Source organism: Mastigoproctus giganteus, chromosome 8, assembly GCF_048544385.1.
Source record: "Mastigoproctus giganteus isolate SK-2022 chromosome 8, ASM4854438v1, whole genome shotgun sequence".
NCBI classification, from domain to species: Eukaryota; Metazoa; Arthropoda; class Arachnida; order Uropygi; family Thelyphonidae; genus Mastigoproctus; species Mastigoproctus giganteus.
In genome coordinates, this window is record NC_143582.1 from 207867471 (window position 1) to 207886231 (window position 18761).

The window sequence follows — 18761 nt, forward strand, 5'->3', positions numbered from 1 at the left end:
TGGAACCCAACAAGCACAAACATGTGTCATATGCAAATGATCATGGAGAATACCTTGACATCTCCGCCAGTTGTTTTACTGTCATATGAATATTCTCTCATGATTACAGAAGCAGTGTTTATGGTTTCTGTAGTGATAGAAGTGGTTGGAGCACCAGGGCAACCAATTTTTGTGATTGAATGATGTCCATCTTTAAACATTCTAAATCACCTGCGAGCTATGCTATATGGAAGCTTAGCTCCACCATAAGCTTCTTTTAACACTTCATATGCTTCAGCTGATGTTTTCTAGACTCGGAAACAAACTTTGAGAGAAGCATACTGTTCCTCGTGTGTCATGTCCATTGTTATGTAGATGAAACTGAACAGGCATAAACTTGACCAACTATCTAGGTCATGCCGTGTGCATGAGTTAACTGCACACAGTTGCTATGTGATGCAGTTTGGTTTGTTCTTAAATTCTGCAGCTCAGCTAGAAATAGCAAGTAGTATGAAAAATTATGATCATTATTTATTAAACAGCCCTTGTATATAATACACACAAGGTTTCCCAAATATAATCACTCAAAAGCAAAAATTATTTTTAACAAAACTGAGAGCTGCTAAACAAAAATGATATATTTTTTCATGGTACTTTAATTGAAAAAGCAATAATAACATTTTCCAAGAGAATTAACAAATATACTGGTTACAAGCAAATTACTTTTCAAAAAATCTCCTTCCATCTTAATGATTTTACACTGCTAGTAAAAAAGGGCATATGAGATTCTACAAAATTAGGAAAAAAGGGCATGTGATGATCTTATACATTAGGAAGCAAGGGCCTGCAAAGACAGAAATTTATCTCCTAGTAAAATTCCTATCCTACTTCTTGATGCCACTTTTTAGCCTCACCAACAACCTGGTCTTCATTCTTCTTATTATTATTTATTTTATTTTATTATTATTATTTATTTTATTTTATTATTATTTTATTATTTTTTTATTATTATTTTATTATTATTTTATTTATTAATTATAGTCTAGAGGCTATAAGGTGACAGCTCCACCACAAGACTTACCCCGCGAAAGGCTGGTAACCTATCCGGGGGACATTCTAAATACTCGAAATAAGCTCAAGGGAAAAAACTGGATGGATCTCAAGGGTAACGACCTAGGCAATGGATATATGACTACGATTAAGGAATTTAAAGTAGCAACTTGGAACTTTAGGGGAATAAATCACAAATTAGATGAATTGACCTTGGAACTAGAAAATAGAAATATTGACATAGCAGTCATTACCAAAACAAAAAAGAAGAACAAAGGATCCAAAGAAATAGGTAACTTCATAATGATATACTCCGGCGTACCAAGTGAAATGTGGGCATCATCGGGAGTTGCTTTTATAATAAAGAAAGAATGGGAAAACAAAATATTAGACTACTCTTGGATATCACCCAGAATATTGAAATTAAGACTAAAAATTCTATCTTATACAATAACAATCATTGGCATCTACGCACCAGTAGAAGACAACATTGATGAAACCACAGAATTTTATGATGAATTACAACAGATCATAGACCAAACTAACAAAAACGAGTATCTCATACTAGCAGGAGATTTTAATGCAAGGGTTGGTGCTCAATCAGTAGACAAATGTATAGCATCAGAAGGCGAACCTGTGGTCAGCAATAATGGAAGATGCCTGATAGACTTCTGCATTTTTAATAAACTTAAAATTACAAATACTTTTTTCAGACACAAGAATATCCATAAATTCACATGGGAAGCAAGAAACACAAAGTCTATAATAGATTACATTATCATTAATGAAAATTTAAGTGACAAAATTAGAGACACGAGTATTCAGAGGCAGTGAAATTGACAGTGATCACTACCTAGTAGAAAGCACTTTCAAAATAAAGTGCTTTTTTCTTAATAAAAAGAAGAAAATACCAACAAAAACTACTAAGAAATTAAAAATACATTTGTTGGAAGACGAAAGCACTAAATTCCTGTATGAAAGTCGACTGAAAGATAAACTCAAATCAGATGAAAGTGATAATGTTGAGGATATCTGGTCAAACATGAAAAAATCAATTCTGGGAGCTGCTGAAGAAAGTCTTGGATATAAACCTATAAAAAATAAAAACTGGCTAAGAACTTGGAATGAAGAATTGAAACAAACAATCAATGAAAAAAACAGACCTATAAACTGTTCCTACAAACTAAAGACCTACATCTACACATAAAATATAAAAAGCTTAGAGCAGAAGTCAGAAAACTAACTAGATGAATCTGACGATATGACTGGGATAAATTTGTTAAATCTTTAGAACGTGATATCATGGGCCTACAGAGAAGAGGTTTTAAAATTTTTAGGAAATTACAACTAGACACAAATGATCAAATAAAAACCAACCCCATCTCCCAAGCAGAATGGAAGCAACACTATTCCAAACTATGATATAACCCAGGCACTAGGGAATTGGAAGATGAATCTGTGATAACCAAAGATGAAGAAAATATAACAATGGAAGAACTAGAGTTAATATTACAAAAATCAAAAAACCGAAAAGCCCAGGCATAGACAATTTGAATGTAGAACTATTTAAATATGGAGGCACCTTACTAAAAAATGCACTAATAAAATTATTTAACATCATATGGCATAAGCAACAGATACCCAAAGATTGGGAAACAGGAATAGTAACCAATTTACACAAAAAAGGCTCCAGAAATAACCCTAACAACTACAGAGGGATAACACTGCTATCAACTGCTGCAAAGCTATACTCTAAATACAGTGAACAATTCTTAGAAGAACAATGTGGGTTCAGAAAAGGGAGAAGCACAATAGATGCCATTTTCTCACTACAACAAATTTTGGAGAAAAGAAGAGAATTCAATCTACCAACATTTCTGCTCTTTACTGATTATGAAAAAGCATATGACAATGTAAACCGGGAAAAACTTTGGCAGATTCTACGTGAAGAAAATATCCCAATGCAACTCCGGAAAGCAATCCAAAGCATATATAAAAACTCAAAAGTCTGTATAAAATATTCTAATGACCAACTATCAGACCCAATTAACACTAATAAAGGAGTGAAACAAGGATGTGGACTATCACCAAATTTATTTAATATCTACATCAATAAAATTCTTAAAGAATGGAAACAAACAATTAAAAACGAAATAAAATCCAAACTATATTATATGCCGATGATCAAGTTATAATTGCAAAATCCGAAGATGAACTACAGATAGCAGCAAATGGACTTAATAAAATAGGTAAAAAGTATGAGATGAAAATCTCTACCTCAAAAACAAAATCAATGGGATTATGTGGAAGAAACATACAAAGAGTCAAAATTGTTATTGATGATAAAATAATAGAACAAATATCTGACTTCACCTATTTGGGAAATTTAATATCAAATGAAGGGAAAGACATCCACACTAAACTAAAAAAATATAATAAAATGAATGGCACGATTAAACGCCACTTTGGAAAACAAATGACAACTGAAACAAAATTATGACTACACAACATCACTTCAAAACCAGCCCTCTTCTACAGCTGTGAGATTTGGGCCATAAATAAGAAATATGCACACAAACTAGAAGCAGCATAAATGAGATTTTTAATACCATTATTAGGCTTTACAAGACTAGACCACCAAAGAAATTTAGATATCCACGAGAAATTAAAAGTAAATAACATAGTAAATGACATAAAACGGTATCAGCCAAATGGATCATCCACATAGAAAGAATGAACCCAGACCGGATCCCAAAATTAGCCTTTAACTACAAACCTATAGGTAAGAGAGATGTTGGTTGACCAAAACAACGATGGCGAGATCAAGATCACCTCCAAGAGCTACAATGGTACAGGTCTTAAAAGACCTAAGCCGAACCAAGTTCATGATGATGATATTTATTTAGTTATTTATTATATTTTATTATTTATTATTATTTTTTTATTATCTCATTATTTGTTATTATTTTTTACCACATATGGTGCTTTCGTGGCTCCATAAAGGTAGGTGGTAATTTAAAGGAGTAATGTCTGGGTTGGATGGAGCAGCACAGTCCACTGCAGTTTTGAGATTGATAGATTGATTCTCTGGCCTTCAGACTTGTGTGAGATCAGCGTGAGTTCATAATATCATCTCTGTAGATTATTTTTGACCTTTTGTGAATGTTGTCCACTAACTTTAGCATTAGTAGAGGCATATAATGCAAGGAAGCAAGCTTATACAGCATCAGCCAAAAAAAAAAAAAAAAAACCCCTCCCATTTCATCCCTCCATTCTTTCCAAATGCCTGTCCAGCTCAGCCTTAAATTTATTTAGGCTATTAGCTTCCACAAAAAAAGATGGCAGCCTGTTCCACCAATTCAACTACCCACTGGCTAAAGGCAATTTTCTGCACATCTATTCTACAACTATCTTTCCTCAATTTGAAACTGTGCCCCCTCAGGTTCTTAGTCTCAGCAAGACGAAGAATCCCATCAGCATTCAGCTTGCTCAACCCATTCAAGGCATTCAACCATTCATTATACACCTCAATCAGATCACCTCACAGGTGCCTACTCTCCAGGCACTGCAATTTGCAGAACTTAAGTTTTTCTTGGTAAGAGCACCCCTTTGTTCCCTTCAGAAACCTTGTTGCCCTTCTTTGTACTCGTTCTAGCAACTCTACATCCTTTCTAAAATGAGGCCTCCAGACCTGTACACAGTACTCTAGGTGTGGCCTGACCACTGCCTTGTATAATGGGATTATCAACTCCCTGTCCCTGCTAGCAAAATTCCTATATATCATTGACAAGACGCCATGAAGTGCCCTGGCAGCCCATCTGCACTGATCAGTGAACTTCATATTTGGCTGCACAGTTACCCCCAGGTCTTTTTCACTTTCCACTTTCCTCTGTGCAGTACCACCCAGTTGGTGTGTTTTTCTTCTGTTATTGCTACCCATATGCAGTACTTTGCATTTGTCAATGTTAAACTCTAGTTGCCACTTCTCAGTCCATTTTCCCAACTTATCTAAATCCAGTTGGAGTAGCATACTGTCATTACTGTCATTAACAACCCTGCCAACCTTTGAATCATCTGCAGACTTGAACATTAAACCTGATATACTTTTATCAATATCATTGATAAATATACAAAACAACAATGGACCCAACACTGAACCCTGGGGAACTCCACTAATAACATTTGTCCACGAAGAGCAGTGTCCATTGATTACCACTCTCTGTTTTCTCCCACTCAACCATCCCTTTATCCATCATAGTAGCTTACCTTTGATGCCATACCTCTCCAATTTGTACAACAGTCTTCCATGTGTAACAGTATCAAAAGCTTTCCTGAAATCCAAGTATATGATATCAAAATTATTTTTGGCATTCAGTTCTTTTGTGACCACATCATAGTATCCAATCAAATTAGTCAGACAAGACCTCCCTTTAACAAACCCATGCTGTGTCTTAACTATTACTGCAGTCTTGTCTAGATGATCCTGCAATGCTTCTTTAACCAGTGATTCCATTATTTTCCCTTGAACACAAGTTAAACTAACAGGTCTGTAGTTACTTGTGTCACCTTTTGAAACTCCTTTGTGAATTGGTGATACATTTGCACACCTCCAGTCCATGGGGACCTTCCCTGAGTACAAGGAAGCTCTCATAATTATGGCTAATGGTTTGCTTACTTCCTTTGCTGCCTCCTTTAATATAGCTGGATAGATCCCGTCCACCCCAGGTGCCTTCCTTATGTTCAACTTCAACAATTTCTCCTCCACTTTGATCTCAGTTATTACAAAATCACTTAGCTCCTTGTTAGTGTTTGATAAACTTCTGGCACTCCTCTCATTGAATAACTCCTCATGTGTGAATGTAGATGCAAAATACTCATTCAGTTTATCAGCTACCTGAGCATGATCATCAATAGTCAACCCATCTATGTTAAGTGGTCCAATCCGATTCATCCCTTTCCTTCTAGAGTTTACATAAGTAAAGAACTCCTTGCTGTTTTTCTTTGCATCCTTTGCCAAAGGGTTCTCATACTCTGCCTTTGCCTGCCTAACCTCCTTTGTGACTTGATTACAGACTAGTTTATACCTGCCATAGGCTTCCGTATCTCTTGATACTTTATATGCATCCCATACATTCTTCTTCTCTGCCACTAGCGTCTTTAATTCATCTGACATCCATTTAGGCCTAAATCTTGAACAGTATTTCTTAGTTGGAATGAAAAGCCTAGTAACCTCCAAAATTAAGTCCCTGAAGGCTTCCCATTTAGAATTCACTGTTGGTAACGTCATCAGTTGATCCCACTGTACAAAATTTAAAAACTGTCTGAGACCTCTGTAGTCACCTTTACGAAAGCAAAAGCCCTTCCCTTTAGCCTTGATGGTAGTTACATCTTTAAATAATTCCCACATCAATACATTGTGATTACTGTCGCCCAGTGGTTCCTTTACCTGCAGATTCTTAATGCATGAAGAATCACTACTGATAATCAGATCAAGAGTATTACTCCCTCTGGTTGCCTCTCGAACATGTTGCTGTAGAAAACAGTAATCCAATAAATCCCTAAAAGTCTTGCTAGTGTGCGAGTGACCAATCCACAAGTTCCAGTCAATATCTGGAAAGTTAAAATCTCCCATTATAAGACATTCTAATTTACTGGCCCACTCTATTTCTCTGCACAATTGCTCATTATACTCATCAGATTCATTAGGCCTATAACACATATCTACTCTCATTTTTCCTTTCCTAGTGCTTATTTCACTCCAAACAGACTCAACACTGCATTGTACACCAACATCAATTGGATGCACTTCCCTTGCTTAGATTTTATGTGTTTCTTAACTAACAGCATAACCCCTCCTCCCTTCCTATCCTGTCTATCCTTCCTATACACATTGTACTCCCCAAATTCCAACTCTTAACTGCCTATATCTGTGTGACACCACATCTCTGATATCCCAACAATATCTGCCTTTGATGTCTTCACTAGCACTTCAAGCTCATCAAATTTATTAACTATACTCCTAGCATTGGTGTACATGCAAGTATACATGCACCTGTTCCTGCTCCTAGCCACCCTATCACAACCCATGTATTTACTTGTTCCACTATGATTCCCAGCAGTCCTGGAAAAATCTCCATTACCTTGCTTTCCAGTCTGCTGCCCATTCTAATAGAAAGCAGTGCAAGAATCACTTTTGCCTCTGCCTGCGGCCACTGTTAACCTTTTAGTCTATGTATCCCCCACGCTAGCAGTTTTCCGACCCATCTAACACTGCCTCGATAGCATCAGCAAATATTCATCAGTAATTATGCAAATAGTTCCATTATTTAGATCATAACAGTGAAATTTTCCCCAAAATTGATGATTTTTTGGATCAGGCATGGTTTTACTTGAATGAACAAGTGAACAGCCAAAATAGCAGGTATTGAAATTCAGAAAAACCCACATCTTATACTAGCAGTTACTTTCAATGTAAAAGTGGCTGTTTTGTGCACTTTGAATACAAGGAGGATTATCAGACCTGTGTTATTTACAGAGAAAATTAACTCAGAGAAGTACATGAGTCTGATATTGTAACAATTTTTTAAGGAACTAACAAATTATGGCTGCCTATAAACTATGCTACCTAACCTCAGAAATTAATTATGTTGACTTTGAAATTGCAATTTTGAAAAACTGCTATCCTGTGGTAATTTAATATAGACATAATTATTGACATGTATACACAGAGGAGTACAAGAGTACTTCATACACGGAAGAGTTTAATAAAAAAAAATACATAAAAGGAACTCTTATCGTATAGTCATCAGATGCAATTATCTCTTGCAAAAGATCAAGTTCCATTTTATTTATTAAAAGTTCCATTTTATTTATTTGCAACAAATGTGATCCCACAAAGTGTGCAGGATCACAATTGTTGCTAAACATTTACATAGTATTAAAGGCCATTCCACAGAGAAACTCAATGGGCATGTAGGATTCATAGCTTAGACTGTCATGTTCAAAAATTGGCCAGTTTTTTTTTATGTTATATGTATAGGCAGTATTCTTATATATTTTGTAAAAGTTTATGCAATTAATTGTTCAAAATATGGTTAATTAAAAATTGGTAAGTGTTAAGATGCAAATAAATTAAGTAATTTTTAGAAACATAGTGTAAAGTCTGATTTCTACTTAATTTAAACTTTTTTTTTTCTAAACAGCCAAATTATATATACAACTGAATGAATTAGAGTAATTTTTTAAAATAAAGTAAATTATTTGCAGATATCACATGGATTGCTTCTTAACATGAACAACAGAAGAAGATTAATATTAACTATAATTGAACTAGTGTACATATTAAAATGAAATTTTAATTATTCAAAATAATGTAAATAACCCACAATAGTGTGTTTACCCACAGTTCAAAATACTCACAGTAGTGTGTTTATACATAGGAGCATCAAGCACAAGCCTAGGGCCCCATTATTCTGTCTCCCTCCAAAACTTCAAATATATGTATAAATACAAAAAATAATTGTATCATTAGGGACCCCAATTGAATCTAAACATGCCACTATTAAAATACATGTTGGTAACAAATTTTTGGTTTTATTTAAACACATTAAAAGGTACAATGCCCCTGTGCTAAAACTTTAGAGACTGTGTTTGGGGTTGTCTATGAGCCCTTTCCATTGGGCCAAATGGATTGGGGTAGTGGTTGTTAATAGAACAGAACAGGCATGCACATCCCTTGGGAGGTTCCTGTGGACTGGGGATATGTGAAAATACTTCCAATTTGCAAAGGGGGATCAAAGGGAGACAGGAATAATTACAGACCAGTTGGCTTAACTTATGTTCTAGGGAAAATAATGGAGTTACTGAATAAAGAAAGATAATTTAGACAGGAATGCATTTATACTACAGCAACAGCATGTATTTGTTAAGGGGCAATCTTGTCCGACCAATCTGATTGGATACTACAATGCAGTATCAAAGGAACCAGATGCAAAAAATACTTGGATTTCAGGAAAGCTTTTGTTACTACTGCACATAAAAGTCTGCTATACAAACTGGAGCAATGTGGCACTAAGAGCAAGTCAGTGTTGGATTAAGGCATGGGCTAGCAGGGCCCTTGTCTAGGGTGCCATTCTTTAAGGGGCGGCAAATTTTACAAATCATGAAAAAAAAAATAAAAAATTATATATAAAGTATATTGTATGTAGAAAGTGTGAAGAAGATTTAAACCTATTGAATATACGGTATACACTGTGAGCGATATATGGTATGAAAAAGAAGAAGAAATAGACAGGAAATAAAAATAAAGATAAGAAGTGAAAAGGCGACCAAAATAAGATAACATTGCCGTGTCTTTCACAATCTCAGTGTCATCATCAAAGGTCATCCACCGAAATTATGAAAAAGACAGCTATGTTCTTGCTTCTGTTTCCGACATGTTCTGTATTCGGAAACAGAAGTTCGGTGGATGACCTCTGATGATGACACTGAGATTGTGAAAGACACTGCAATGTTATCTTATTTTGGTCGCCTTTTCATTTCTTATCTTTATTTTTAATTTCCTGTCTATTTCTTCTTCTTTTTCATACCATTTATTGCTCACAGTGTATACCGTATATTCAATAGGTTTAAATCAAAATCTTCTTCACACTTTCTATATACAATATACTTTATATATATATATATATATAAGGATATATATATATATCCTTAGTAAAGGGGGTGCTCAAAAATTTTTCTGCCTGGGATGCAAAAATACCTTGGTATGGCACTGGAGAAAGTTACTACTATGGAAAAGGGGATAGTTGAAATTATTCGGAGAAGAGAGAAAGTGATTATCAATGGAAACTGCTCTTTGTGGACTAATGTTATTACTGGAGTTCCTGAGGGGTTCAATGCTGGGTCTGTTGTTGTTTTCTATATTTATTTATTTGTTGCTTTCTATATTTCTATATTTATTTCTATACTAATGCTATTAATGAAGGAATATCATGCTTAATGTCTAAGTTTGCAGATGATACAAAGGTTGGTGGCATAGTTAATGACAGTAATCAAGGTATGTTACTGCAACAAGATCTGGAAAAATTGGGTAGATGGGCTGAGAAATGGCAATTGAAGTTTAACATTGACAAATGCAAGGTACTGCATATGGGTGGCAGTAATCCCAGATTAATACACCAGCTGTGTGGCACTAAACTCAAGGTGGTGGAAAATGAAAAAGATCTGGAGGTAATTGTGCAGTCAGATATGAAGTACTCTGTGCAGTGTAGACAGGCTGCAGGACAGCTTATGAGGTTTTGTCAATGATATGCAGGAATTTTGCCAGTAAGGAGGTGATTATCCCATCATAAATAAGGCAATGGCTAGGCCACATGTTGAGCACTGCATAAGGGCCTGGATGCCTCATTTTAGAAAGGAAGGATGTGGATCTGATGGAATGGGTGCAGAGGAGGGCAACAAAGTTAGTGAAGGGAACAAAAGGGTGCTCTTACCAAGAAAGGTTTCAGTTCTGCAAATTGCAGCATCTGAAGACTAGGCACCAGCGAGGTGATCTTATTGAGGTGTTTAAGGCTTTGAATAGACTGAACAAGCTGAATGCTGATGCCATTCTTCTTCTTGCTCAGACTATGCACATAAGGGGTCATAAATTCAAATTGAGGAAGGTTGGTTGCAGGACAGATTGTGTGGAAGTTTGCCCTCAGCCAGTGAGTGGTTGATTTTTGGAACAAACTTCTGTCTGCTATTGTGGAAGTAGGTAGGTTGAATAAATTTAAGGAAGAACTACACAAACTACTGGAGGGGATGGACAGGTGATGTGGCAAGTTTTTTTTTTTTTTGTTTGATGCTGTATAAACTTGCTTTCTTGCATCATTAGCCACTATTAATATTAATACCAATCCCTTTAATCTATGCTGTTTGTTGTTCTTTAGTAATTATATTAAAATTTTGAATTCATTTTATTTAATAAACTGATTAATTCATTTATTTGTTATGTTCATTATATACTTTAAATGACTATGTAAATGCAATGAGCACAGCTTTAAGTTTTTGCAATAACATAATATACAAAGTAAATACAGTAAACTTCCATTATAACACTCTAGCTTATAGTGCTCTTTAGAGCCTTTGAAAGTACTTCCTGAAACTGGTTCCTTTGAAAGTGTTTTAATGGGAGTTTACTGTTTTTTTTTTTTTTTTTGTTAGTTGTTAGTGCATCGGCTTCTGTGGCCATAATGCACCTCCCAAAGGTTTTGCATTTTACTGTGATCCAAGCCCAAGGCGGGATTCAAACCCGCAACCTTTTGGTTGCCAGGCAGGCACTTTACCCACTTGGTCAGCGGAGTTTACTGTACATTGTGAACATACTACAAAAAAAAAACAAACAAACCTTTGATATTAAGCACGGCCCTAGTGATATCTTCACCGAGATCATTAACAGCACGGGCTGTATACTCTCCAGAATCTTCAGGATATACATATAGCACATCCAAAGCAACAAAGCCAAAGTCATGTGTAGTCTTAAAGCGATGACCTATTTAAACAAAATAATGAAAGTAAATCAGGTTTAGACATCAGAGATAATATCTAACACTATAAAAATATCATTAGGGTTTCATCTTTATTCATTGCTATCTTTCAACATTGTCTAATAATGCTGACAAGTTTGTTATGTGTTATTTTTAATATTTTCATTTCGAATAAATATAATATTAAACAATTCTGATAAACTGTTGGTAAAAAAAAAAAAAAAAGTGGTTCCATCTATTTTTTAATGAACATTACAATTACCAATTTTGATGATTATAAAAATGTAAAATGTAATTTAATGTAAATGTTCTTGTTGTAATTTAATACAGAAGAATTTGTTTCTAATTTAAGTAATTTCAGTTTCATATTCTATTCTTTTATACGTTATGAATTGCATTCAAACCATTTTTTTTTTTTTTTTTTTATCTATTTGGACTATTTGAAAAGAACTAAAAATTAAAAATTACTTTAAAATATGAATGTACTTTCTCTAATTGTATTAAACATAAGATCACTTAGAAAGAATTAGAATTGGTTTAATTTTATTAATTGATTGAATTTGTTGTTTTAAGAATTATTTTTCTCTTATTATTTTAAATTGAAGTCAGTATAAGCTCTTCTGAAATTTGCAAATATAATATTGTGGGAAATTGCAAGTTCTTTCAGCTTAGTGATGATAAAAGGTCCTTTGGTCCTTGGGATTTCTTATGGATATTATTCCAGTGATGACTGCTAAGGTGACATAAATGCTGATGGTGCTGATATTCAGACTGATATTTCCACTTGAGAGTCATGCGAGTCAAATTTCTGCTTAGACCAGTCATTCTATGACAATTAGATCCTCTGCTTACACCTCCATACTGGTAGGAATCATTAGTAACACTGGTATATCACTCATGTACAAGACATAAAAATACTATGCTTAATATAATAAATTAATACAGGTGATCACCCAGGTATGAACCAGTGTAAACAAAGGTTGAGATGTGGCATCCACAGAATTCAGAGGAATGGTTGAATTTCTGTACACAATATGCAGCAGATGATGCTCATCACCTAATGCAGACAATAAGAGTTTAATGGATTTTACCTTTGTTTAATGGATACTTGAAGCAGAATTTGCAAAGGTGACCACAAGTGTCTCAGACAGTTTTTAAATTCTTTTCAGTGGGACTAACTAATAATGGTTCCAACTACAAATTCTAAATGGGAAGCATTCAGGGAAGTAATTACATAAGCTACCAAGCTTTTTATATCTACTAAGAGGTACTGTTCAAGGTTTAGACCAAAATGGGTGTCACATCAACTGATAAGACTAGTGGCAGGCAAGAAAAATGGATGATTAAAATGATTAGGGGACACAGAAATCTAGAGTAAGTACAAACTAGCCTGCAACCACATTACTAAGGGGAATAAGCAAGCTGAGGCAGATCATGAGAGGCCTTTGGCTAAGAATGCAAAGAAAAGTAGTAAAGAATTCTTTGCTTATGTTAATACTACAAGGAAAAGGATGAACCATATGACCTACTGGATATGAATGGCATATCTATTGATGATCCTGTTCAGATTATTGAAAAACTGAAAATATTTTTCATCTACAGTCATATGTGAAGAGGTTTTTAGGGATGGGAATGCCAGAAGTATACCAAATTACTACTGGGAACTAAATGATTTTGTGATAACTCAGAAGAAAGTGGAAGAGAAATTGTTGAAGTCGAAACTAAATAAGGCACCTGGAGTGATGAAATCTATTCAATTATATTAAAAGAAGTAGCAAAATAGGTAAATAAACTTATAAGAGCATCCTTGGATTCAGGAAAGGTACATATGGATTGGAGATTTGCAAATGTATCTCCAATTCACAAAGGAGGATCAAAGAATAAACATGAGTAATTACAGACCTGTTAGCCTGACTTCTGTTCCAGGAATAATAATGGGAGTCTCTAGTTAAAGAAGTAATGCAGGACCATTTAGATAGGAATGCAGTTATACTGCAGTTGCAGTATGGATTTGTTAAGGGTGATCTTATCTGACCAATCTGATGGGATACTAAGATGCAAAAAATAATTCTAACATCATATACTCTGGTTTCAGAAAAGCTTTTGTTACTGTTGCACATAAGAGACTCATGTACACATTGGATGTTGTTGTTGTTATTTGGTTTTTAGGAGCATTAGCAACTAAGGCCATATTGCTCCGAGATATGCGGTGGTCATTCCCTGACCTTTCCACATCCTCCGTATTTGGTGGTGACGGGCTCGAACCCCGGTCTAATCAAGAAGCGTGTGCTATGCACTGCTGCTCCTTCCCACCTGGCTACGGAGGTGCCTATACACATTGGAGCATAAAAGGCAAGTTACTGGTAATTTTTTTTTTTTTTTTGGGATGTTGACTGGTTGTGGCACATATTCAGGTTGTGTGTGTGTGTGTGTGTGTGTGTGTGTGTGTGTGTGTGTGTGTGTGTGTGTGTGTGTGTGTGTGTGTGTGAGAGAGAGAGAGAGAGAGAGAGAGAGAGAGATGGAGAGAGAGAGATCTACAGAAAAGGCATGCAGCAGAAACAGAATGTCTATGAGACAACAAAGAATGGAAAGACTTTGTAAGAGATGGGTTATTAAGTAACTTGACTGCCACTTTTGAGTAGAGTGTAGAAGACTGAAAGAGGTTTTAGGGTCACCAACCTAGATGTGAGAACAATATTCTATGGTAAGGCAAGTTTGGGATTTGTACAAAGTAGTTGTTTAAAAGAAAAAGTAATGCCAAGAGTGAAAGAGAAAACACAGTGTTTTAGATGCAGAGGAAACAATATTTGTGAGGTGCTTATGCCAAGAGAGATTAGAAGTCAGGGTAATTTTAATAGGGATATATGATCTTGTCTAGAAATCTGAGTGTCATCAAAGATAAGTATAAGAGCTGTAGACTTCTTTTTGGAAGGTAAAAGACAGAATTGGGTTTTAGAAGGATTGACATTAACTAAGTTATCTTTGCAGCATTGGAGAGTTACCTGGAGATCAGCATTTAAGGAATTGGTGTTGGATATTTGAGAAGTTAAAGCTGTTTGTTGTGGGCAAGGTTTCTCAAACTGGAAGGTGGAATGCAATGCTATCATCAGCAAAACTATGGACAGGATTTCCAGTCATAGGAATAAAGTAATTAATATACAGGAGGAAAAGAGTTAAAGAAAGGACTGAACCATAGGGAACATCAGTCGTTATTGGAGATGTTAGAAGACAGAGAATGGTCTGAGAGAAAACCGAATACAGAATTGCAAAAAACACTCAGCAATCCACAAGAAAGAAGCTTGTTAAGAAAACCTTCATAGCAAATTACAATCAAAAGCCTTTGAAATATCAAGAGCAACTGCTTGAGTTTCACCAAACTTTTCCATTGAATTTGTCCATACATAGGTAACATAAGCCAAAATATCACCAGTGGATTGACACTGATGGAATCCATACCAGAAATCACTGATCAAATGGAAAGTTTTTGAGATAGTTTAAGAGTTGACAGTTAATGGATTTCTCCAATTCTTTGGAAAGAATAGAGGTAAGTGAAACTGGATGATAATTATAAGGGTGTGATTTGTTGCCATTTTTAGGAACTGTCTGGATATGAGCAAATTTCCAAGCAGAAGGAAAAAGACCAATAAGAAAGTGTAAAATGGCAACACAGAACAGGAGTAAGCTCAGGAGCACAAATTTTGAGAATGAGTGAAGAAATCATCAGATTCTGGAACTTTCTTGGCATGAAGATTGTTCAAAGACTACAGTAGGCATTGAGTGGAGAGTACTGGGAATAGTAGAAGGTGGTTTACCAAGATTATCAATACAAGAGTTAGAAGAAAAGTAGAATGCTAGTAAGTCGACTTTATCTTTAGCTGAGAAGTCAATAGAACCATTAGGTTTTAAGAGAAGTGGGGGGTATAAATGGCAAAAATTGTGGCCAATATCTTTGGCAAAAGACCAAAATGCTTAACTATCTTTTGGATAAGAAGCAAGTTTTCTACTCTTAGTCTGTTCAAAATCTAGTCTGGACTGATTAATAACTACTTTACAATTATTACAAGCTTTAGTGTAGGCAGAAAATGAACTTGGAGATTTGGATGCAAGCCATTGCAATATGCAACATTCTTACCTTGAACAGTCTTAGCACACTTATTGGAAGACCAAGGTTTAGAAAAATTATGTGATTTTAAAGTGGAGTGTAGAATAAAGAATTTCATCCCTACAATAATAATTTCACTACATGATCTGAGCAAACATTAACATCAAAAGATTAAAAATGGTAATCCAACGAGGAAAAAGGAGAATAGAAATGTCACTGAACATCCCATTTTACATTCTTGTAGTGCCAAACAGTAATGGGATGGGTGAGTGTGATAAGACAGAGTTGTTATCAATGGGCACTGCTGTTCTTAGACAAATGTTAGTAGTGAGATCCAATATTCCTTACATTTCGAGGGTACAGCTCTAAAACGGTGTTCGCAGGCCGGCCACTAGTTAGTACACCGGAACGAACCTATTGGTAACTCTCTAGGAGGCTTCCGGATCAGCTAGTGTATAATCTTGCTACCTCTACTCTGCCAGATAGTGACTGGAGGGAGTCCAAGTAGTGTGTATGCGGGGAGCATTGTCGAGGCCACGTTATGTCAAGGATCTGGGTATATTCTTACCACATGTACGCCATATCCAAAAATTTCATTACTTCATACAGCATGTACCACCCACTTTGTCTTACTATTGAATACACCATGAATTGTCAAACTAATACAGCAACCTTATCTGCAAAAAGATCTAAACCTCCCAAGGACTTCCTAATTAATTTCACTAATATACGTGGTCTCAATTCTAATCTCAACGATGTCCATTTCCACTTGCAGTCTGCCAAATCCCATGTACTTTTTCTGACAGAATCTCAGTTATCGGTTGATTCAACTACTGCTCATCTCAGATGCCCAAATTATTCGCTGTATGATTCCTTTTGCCTCAAAGGTGGTACTTGTGCATATATCCGTTCTGATATTCCCTGTCAGAGACTTGCCAATTTGGAATCTCCTCTCTTTGATCTTCTCTGACTTAAAATCTCTCTACCTCATTGTGTCAAATTCATCTGTTGTCTCTACCGTTCTCCCAACTCCACTAATCACTTGGGGCTCTTTGACTTCCTCTCTTTGCAACTTGACTTTCTCCAGTCCAACTTTCCTAACAGTGAGGTAATTTTCCTTGGTGATTTTAATGTTCACAACTCCAGCCGGCTTCCGTTTTCTAGTCACACCGACCCAGCAGGTCGAGATGCTGAGGCTTTTGCAATTACTAATGACCTAGCACAGATTGTTCATTTACCTACAAGAATACAGGACAATCCTAATCATACAGCCAATACGTTTGATCTTTTTCTCACAAACAACCCTCCTAAGTACACGGTCGAATTGAGAGGTCCTTTAGGCACTTCAGATCACAACTTGGTGATTGTCTCTTCTCCAATGGAACCTTAATCTCATGGTTATTTCCAACCTCGTGTTGTTTGGCATTACAAGAATGCAAAATGGGATGACCTGCGAGACTTCTTTTCTTCTTTTCCTTGGTCGGATTACTGTTTCAAAACTTCTGATGTCAACATTTGCTCAGATCATGTCAGTGAAATTATTCTTGCTGGAATGGAATACTTTATCCCACACTTCACTTTAAAATCTCGTCCTTTATCTAAACCTTGGTTTTCCAATAAATGTGCTAAGGCTGTCCAAGAGAAGAATGTTGCATATCGTAATTGGCTTGTTTCTAATTCTTCAGTTTCATTTTCTGCCTACACCAAAGCTCGCAACAATTGTAAAGCAGTTATTAATCAGTCCAAACTAGAGTTTGAACAGGCTAAGAGTAGAAAACTTGCTTCTTGCCCTAATGGTAGCCGAGCATTCTGGTCTCTTGCCAAAGCTATTGGCCGCAACTTTTTCCCATCTCTGCTCCCACCACTGTCCAAACCAGATGGTTCTGTTGTCACTTCAGCCAAGGATAAAGCTGACCTGCTAGCATCCCATTTTTCTTCCAGCTCATGTATTAATGATCTTGGTAAAACACCCCCCACCATTCCCAACACGCTCCATTCAATGCCTCATGTGGTCTTCCGTCAAAAGGATATCAGAACGATTTTGATGAATCTTGATGCTAAGAAAGCTCCAGGTCCTGATGGTATTTCTCCACTTGTTCTCAAAACCTGTGCTCCTGAACTTACTCCTATTCTTTGCCGCCTTTTTTCACTTTCTTATTTCAAAGGTGTTTTTCCTTCTGCCTGGAAATTTGCTCATATCCAGCCAGTTCCTTAAAAGGGTGATAAATCCCTCCCATCCAATTATCGTCCCATTGCAATTACTTCTACTCTTTCTAAAGTAATGGAGAAATCAATTAATCGCCAACTCTTAAACTACCTAGAAACCTTCCGTCTGATCAACGATTGCCAGTATGGATTCCGTCAGTGTCGATCCACTGGTGATATTCTGGCTTATGTTACCCATTTATGGACTAATTCAATGGAAAGGTTCGGTGAAACACAAGTAGTTGCTCTTGACATCTCCAAGGCTTTTGATTGTGTTTGGCATAAAGGTCTTCTAAACAAGCTTCCATCTTATGGTTTGCCAACTGTTTTTAGTAATTGGTTATCCAGTTTTCTCTCTGATCGCTCACTGAGGGTGATGGTAGATGGCTCTCTGTCTTCTAACTTCTCCACTAATGCTGGTGTCCCCCAAGGTTCAGTTCTTTCCCCCACTCTTTTCCTCTTGTATATCAATGACCTTCTTCCATTGATTGGAAATCCTATCCATAGTTTTGCCGATGATAGCACATTGCATTCAACTTTCCATTTTGAGAAACCTTGTCCTGCTCAATCAGCTTCAACTTCTTGAAAATCTGCTACCAATTCCTTAAATGCCGATCTTCAGGTAATTCTCCAGTGGGGCAAAGACAACTTAGTTGATTTCAACCCTTCTAAAACTCAGTCTTGTCTTATATCTCGCAAAAAGGATTCTTCTGCTCCTATGCTTACCTTTAGTGACACTCCGATTTCTAGGCAAAATGATATATCTCTTTTGGGGATTACCCTGACTTCTAATCTCTCTTGGCACAAGCACATTACAAATATTGCTTCCTCTGCATCTAAAAAACTTGGTTTTCTCTTTCGCTCTTGGCGTTATTTTTCTTCCAAACAGCTGCTCACTC

The 18761-nt window shown here is 36.1% G+C and overlaps 1 protein-coding gene across 1 annotated transcript in view; it reads right to left on the reverse strand.

Annotated features, from left to right (window-relative positions):
* LOC150082232 (uncharacterized) overlaps positions 1–18761 on the reverse strand; it is a 1008282-nt gene that overhangs the window by 390683 nt on the left and 598838 nt on the right. The window contains exon 99 of the mRNA XM_090379191.1: positions 11417–11560. Within this exon, the coding sequence (XP_090235317.1) occupies positions 11417–11560 (144 nt within the window). The remainder of the gene's footprint in view (positions 1–11416; positions 11561–18761) is intronic.